Here is a 6,682-nt window from a genome sequence, read left to right on the forward strand (position 1 = left end):
TCCCCCACACGCCGACCAGAAGGTTCAGGCCGTGACGATGGCGATAAGAGAGACCTGGCTCAAAGAAGGGCAGAACTGGTTGTTAAATATTTCTGGGTACAAGGTGTTCAGAAAAGATGGGAAAGGAAGAAAAGGAGGAGGGGTGGTGGTATTGGTTAAGGAGAACATTGCAGTGCTGGAGAAAGAGGATGTCCCAGAGAGTTCAAGGGCAGAATCAATTTGGCTAGAGTTAAGGAACAAAAAGGGTGCAATTACATTGCTCGGTATAGTCTATAGACCGCCAACTAATGAGAAGGACATAGAAGAACAAATCTGCAGGGAAATTACAGAGAGATGCAAGCATTATAGAGTAGTTATAATGGGGGAGTTTAATTACCCGAATGTAGACTGGGACAGTGGTGGTGTAAATGGCAGAAAGGGGCAAAAGATCCTAGATTGTGTTCAGGGAAATTTGCTACAGCAGCATGTGTCCGATCCAACAAGATGGATGCACTAAGATAAAAGCAAAATACTGCAGATGCTGGAAATCTGAAACAAAAACAAATATAGCTGGAAAAACTCAGCATCTGTGGAGAAGAAGGCAGAGTTAACGTTTCCAGTCCGTATGACTCTTCATCAAAACTAAAGAGAAATAGAAATGAGGTGAAATATAAGCTGTTTAAGGGTTTGGGACAGGTGAAGCTGGATAGAGGGCCAGTGATAGGTGGAGGCAAAGGGGAGATTGCCAAAGATGTCATAAAAGGTCAAAGCGGTGTTGACGGTGGTGATATTAGCTAGAGGATGTGCTAACGGTGATATTAAGGGTAGAAAGCAGGATGAGCAAGTGACAGATGGCCCTAGTGGGGGTGGGGTGGGGGGAAGGGAGCGAAATAGGCTGAAAGGTAAAACAAGGGGGACCCTATCATGGTTCTGGGAAGGAGAGGAAGATGTGAGGGCGGAGGCGCCAGAGATGGGCCGGACACGGTCTAGGCCTATCAACCACCGTGGGTGGAAAACCTCGGTTATGGAAGAAGGAAGACATGTCAGAAGAACTGTTTTGGAAAGTGGCATCATTAGAACAGATGTGACGGAGGGGAAGGAACTGAGAGAATGGGATGGAGTCCTTTCAGTAAGCAGGGTGTGAGGAGCTGTAGTCGAGGTAACTGTGGGAGTCAGTAGGCTTGTAATGAATATTGGTGGACAGTCTATCACCAGAAATTGACACAGAGAGGTCAAGGAAGGGAAGGGAAGTGTCAGTGATGGACCATGTGAAAATGATGGAGGGGTGGTATTTGGAAGCAAAATTAGTAAATTTTTCCAGGTCCAGACGAGAGCATGAAGCGGCACCAAAGCAATCGTCGATGTACCAGAGAGAGAGTTGTGGGAGGGGGCCTGTGTAGGACTGGAACAAGGAATGTTCCACATACCCCATAAAGAGACAGGCATAACCGGGGCCCATGCGGGTATCCATAGTCACACCTTTTATTTGGAGGAAGTGAGATGAGTTTAAGGAGAAATTGTTCAGTGAGAGAACAAGTTCAGCCAGATGGAGGAGAGGGGTGGTGGATGGGGATTCTTCGGGCCTCTGTTCGTGGAAGAAGCGGAGAGCCCTCGAACCATCCCGGTGGGGGATGGAGCTATAGAGAGATTGGACGTCCATGGTGAAGAGGAGGCAGTTGGGGCCAGCGTACTGGAAATTGTTGATATGATGTAGGGCGTCAGAGGAATTGGATGTACTGTTGGACCTGGTTCTTGGAAATGAGGTGGGCCAAGTGGATCAAGTGTCAGTGGGGGAACATTGAAGAGACAGTGATCATTGTATTGTATGTTTTAGGATGATGATAGAAAGGGATGATAGGCAATCTAGAGTAAAAACAATTAACTAGACAAGAGCTGACTTCGGTGGGGCAAGACCGGAGCTGGGCCAGATGGACTGGAATGAAGGATTGGCGGGAAAAACTATAACTGAACAAGGGCTACCTTCAAAAATGAAAATTCCATCGAAGGGGAAAGGTAGGCAAACAAATCCAGTGCTCCATGGATGAAAAGGGGGATAGAAATTAAGATAAAGAAGAAAAAGTGTGCTTATGACAGGTGTCAGGTAGAAAAAACAATTGAGAACCGAGAGGAAAACGGAAGATTGTGAGGGTAGGTGAAAAAGCATATTAGAGAAGCGAAGATGGATTATGAGAAAAGACTGGCAGCCAACATAAAGGGGATCCCAAAGTCTTCTATAGGCATATAAATAGTAAAAGGGTAGTAAAAGGAGGAGTAGGGCCGATTAGGGACCTAAAAGGGAATTTACACATTGATGAAGGGGCCATGGCTGAGGTATTAAATGAATACTTTGTATGCGTCTTTACCAAAGAGGTAGATGCTACCCAGGCCACACTGCCAGATGAGGAAACTCTGTCACTAGAAGAGTTCAAAATTGATAAGGAGGAAGTGTTGAATAGACTGTTGGTACTTAAAGTTGACAAGGCACCGGGACCAGACTACATGCATCCAAGGATATTGAAGGGATTGAGAGTAGAAATTGCAGGGGCACTGGCCAAAATCTTTCAGTCTTCCCTGGATGAGCACTTGGCATGTCATAACATTCAAGGCTATGGGCCAAGTGCTGGTAAAAGGGGTTAGGTAGGTAAGTCAAGTGTTTCTCACGTGTTGGTGCAGACTCAATGGGCCGAAGGGCCTGTACTGCACTGTGTGATTCTGTGATTCTGATTCTGTGATTCTGTGACTCAGGGGTGGTGCCAGAGGACTGGAGAATTGCAAATATTAAACCCTTGTTCAAAAAAGATTGTAAGGATAAGCCCAGCAATTACACATCAGTCAGTTTAGCTTCAGTGGTGGACAAAATTCTAGGAACAATTATTCTGGATAGAATTAGTGGCCACATGGAAAAATATGGGTTGATAAAGAAGAGCCAGCATGGATTTCTAAAGGGGGAAATCGTTTCACTAACTTGCTGGAGCTTTTTGAAGAGGTAACAGAAAAGGTCGATGAGGGTAATGCTGTTGATGTGGTGTACATGGACTTTCAAAAGGTATTTGATACAGTGCCACACAAAAGACTTGGGAGACAAAGTTATTGCTCATGGAATAAAAGGGACAGTAGTAACGTGGATGCAAAATTGTTTGAAAAATAGGAAGCCGAGAGTAATGGTCAATGGATATTTTTCAGGCTGGAGGAAGGTTTGTAGTGGAGTTCCCCAGCAGTCGGTATTGGGACCCTTGCTTATCCTGATATATATGAATGATCTAGATCTTGGTGTGCTGGGGACAATTTCAACGTCTGCAGATGATACGAAGCTTGGGAGTGTTGTAAACTGTGAGGAGGACAGTGTAGAACTTCAAAAGGACACAGGCAAGTTGGTGGAGTGGGCAGATAGGTGGCGGATGAAGTTCAATGCAGAGAAGTGTGAGGTGATGCATTTTGGTAGGAAGAACATGGACAGATGATACTAAAGAAGGGGTGAAATGTTGAAGTGGGTGCAGGAGCAGAAAGACCAGAGTGTATATATGCATAGATTATTGAAGGATTATGGCAGGTCTGGTGAAGAGAGCAGTTAATAAAGCATATAATAGCCTGGGCTTTATTAATAGGGGCATAGAGTACAAGAGCAGGGGGATTATGCTGAATTTATATAAGACAATTGTTAGACCTCGGTTGGAGTATTGTTTACAGTTTTGGGTACCACATTATAGAAAGGATGTGAACACATTGGAGAGAGTGCAGAAGAGGTTTCCAAGAATGGTTCCAGGGATGAGAAACTTCAGCTATGAGGATAGATTGGAGACGTTTAGACTGTTCCCCTTGGAGAGAAGAAGGCTAAGAGGAGATTTGATAGAGATGTTCAAAATCATAAGAGGTCTGGACAGAATAGATAGGGAGAAGCTGTTCCCACTCATAAAAGGATCAAGAACGAGAGGGCACAGATTTAAAGTGATTTGCAAAAGAAGCAAATGTGATGTGAGAAAAAACTTATCCACACAGCGAGTGGTTCGGGTCTGGAGTGTGGTGGAGGCTGATTCAATTGAGGCATTCAAGAGGGCATTAGATGATTATTTAAATAGAAACAATGTGCAGGGGTACAAGGAAAAGGCAGGGCAATGGCACTAGGTCATAATGCTCATTTGGAGAGCCAGTGCAGACACGATGGGCCAAATGGCCTCCTTCTGTGCCATTAAAATTCTATGATTCTCTGATTTATTTATTGCGTTTTTCTACTTACAGAATACTGACGTGAGGAGATTATTGGTTTTCTTTGACATTAACATACATATCATCACCTTATTTCTATTCTATAGATATACAATGCATTTCCCTTCTTGGGATTCCTTCCTGGATTATACAAAACGTTTTTCTCCAATTTCAAGCAGACTATTGCTTTCTTTAAGAACTTCTTCAATAAAAACTATCGGGAACCGGATGAGAATGACCTGAGGAGTTTTATTGAGGCGTTCATGTTGAGAGAACAGCAGGTAGAAACTCCACTTCCCTCTTAAGAAGTACTGTAGATTTTCTATTGGCTATGTCTGTTTTTTTTGGCAGGAGAAAAGGCAACTTCATTCAACTGGCATGACATGATGGGCTGAATGGCTTTCTGTGCTGGGAATGTATGATTCTATGTAATGGATTTGAAAAGAGTCCCACTTTTTAAAAAGAAACAGCTGTCATTTGCAGTATCTTTCAGAACTCCAGAATGTCCCAAAGCACATTACAGCCAATGAAGTGCAGTCATTGTTGTAATGTGGATTCAACCAACATCACTAAAAGGAATTACCTAGTCATTCGAACATTGCAGTTCATGAGTATTTGCCCTGCTCAAAGTGACTGCCTTTTCCCTACATTATAGCAGTGACTGCACTCAGAAAACATTTTATTGGCTGTAAAATGCTTTGGGACATCCTAAAGACACGAAAGGCAATGGAAGATCTTAGTGCACCCGGGACAATTCCCCTGCTTTTCCTTGCAATACATCCACCTGGGAGAATAGACTGGGCCTCGTTTTAAGGTCTTATCTGAAAGTGACACCTCTGATAGTGCAGCATTCCCTCAGTACCACCCTGGAGTAATCCCACTGCTGTCTCTTATTCCTGGCTCCTTTTCTGTGCTGCATTTCCCTGTAATTGACGTTTCAGGTTAATTATCTATCACATGCCGTATTCTACAGATTCCAATCCCAATTCTGAGTTTTTGTGGCGTTAATTCTTGTAGAAATCGGACAATCCCAATTCATACTTTCATGAAAACAACTTAACATACACCACAACCAGCCTGTTTGCTGCAGGGATGGAGACCACCTCGACCACAATTCGTTGGGGAATGCTCCTGATGATGAAATATCCAGAGATTCAGAGTAAGTAGCAGATGGATTGATTCCTCTCTGGAGCTGATCTTGTTGTATCATTTTGTATGCTTCATATTCCTGGATTACCCTGGGTGTGATTTTTAACAAGCTTGAATAAAGTCATAACCATAATTCCAATCACTTTAAAAATGTGCTTGGTTTGCAGAAAAAGTTCACAAGGAAATTATCAGTGTTATTGGATCAGAACGACCTCCCAGAGCTGAAGATCGGAAAAGTTTGCCATACACTGATGCAGTGATCCACGAAATCCAGGGGTTTGGTGACATTGTGTCACTGAGCATCCCACATGAAACCACCGTGGACTTAAACTTCAAAGGATACTTCATTCCAAAGGTACCCTAGGGGATGTATGGCCACAACTGGGGCCTGATATTGTGACATTTAATAGGGGTCGGGAAAGGGGTGGGGTCGGGGAGGAAGTGAGCTCTCAAGGTTGTATCTAATTGCTTTGTGCACCATTAGGGAATAAGTGGACAGCTCTCATCAGTTTACATGTACCATTATATATATAATCCTAATAATGAGGCGATGTCTAAACACCTTGGGGTTGTTTTATTATTACAGTTCATGTTGTTGTTAAATTGGTAATGGAGAAAGAGCACAGGAACGATGGACCGAAAGGCTCCTTCTGTGTGAATAGTTTCGATAATGCCGTTTGAATATAACAATGAAATCATATTGAAATGATATTTGAATATTTTAGGGAACCCACGTGATTCCATTGCTGTCCTCTGTGCTGAACGATAAAACCCAATGGGAAAAACCAAATGAGTTCAACCCATCTCACTTTCTGGACGCTGAGGGCAGGTTTGTGAAGAGAGATGTCTTCATGCCTTTCTCTGCAGGTAGCACAGCTTATGAATTTTTGGATTATATAATGGTGGAATTTTGGTGCTCAAATCTCTGGAGTGGGGCTTGTAGGACCTTTTTCTGAGAGAATCTTCTTGTTTTCGGAGCCCGAGACACAAAAACCACATGGACATATATATCAACGGAGTAGGAACCAAACTGCACATATTCCAATATTACATTTGATAAGACATACAGTTACCTCTCAGATGGACCGTTCAAAATGAACGCAGGGGGTGGATGTCAGATCTGCCCGGAATCGTACCTCTTCTAAGTTGATCGGGGCTGTCCCGTAGGTTTCTTCTTTCTCCTGAAATCGCTTCCTGAGCTCCGGAAGGGTTTCCTCTTGTATCTCTTCACCATGCATGCTCATCTCATGTCCAAACTGTTATCCCTCGGTGGTTGGCCAGCAGATGTATGATCAGTCCTTCATTGGCTAACTTTAACTCTTGCTATGCTGGCAGAGATCCCACCCACAGG

General features: G+C 43.5%; 1 protein-coding gene across 1 annotated transcript in view; it reads left to right on the forward strand.

Moving 5' to 3' along the window:
* Positions 1 to 6,287, forward strand: part of LOC144690308 (uncharacterized) — a 59,546-nt gene extending 53,259 nt beyond the window's left edge. Inside the window, exons 15-18 of the mRNA XM_078557663.1 lie at positions 4,290 to 4,463; positions 5,200 to 5,341; positions 5,499 to 5,686; positions 6,057 to 6,287. Coding sequence (XP_078413789.1) covers positions 4,290 to 4,463; positions 5,200 to 5,341; positions 5,499 to 5,686; positions 6,057 to 6,287 — 735 coding nt within the window. The remainder of the gene's footprint in view (positions 1 to 4,289; positions 4,464 to 5,199; positions 5,342 to 5,498; positions 5,687 to 6,056) is intronic.
* Positions 6,288 to 6,682: the final 395 nt, after the last annotated feature.

The sequence above is a fragment of the Cetorhinus maximus genome, chromosome 15 (assembly GCF_964194155.1).
Source record: "Cetorhinus maximus chromosome 15, sCetMax3.hap1.1, whole genome shotgun sequence".
Lineage (NCBI taxonomy): Eukaryota > Metazoa > Chordata > Chondrichthyes > Lamniformes > Cetorhinidae > Cetorhinus > Cetorhinus maximus.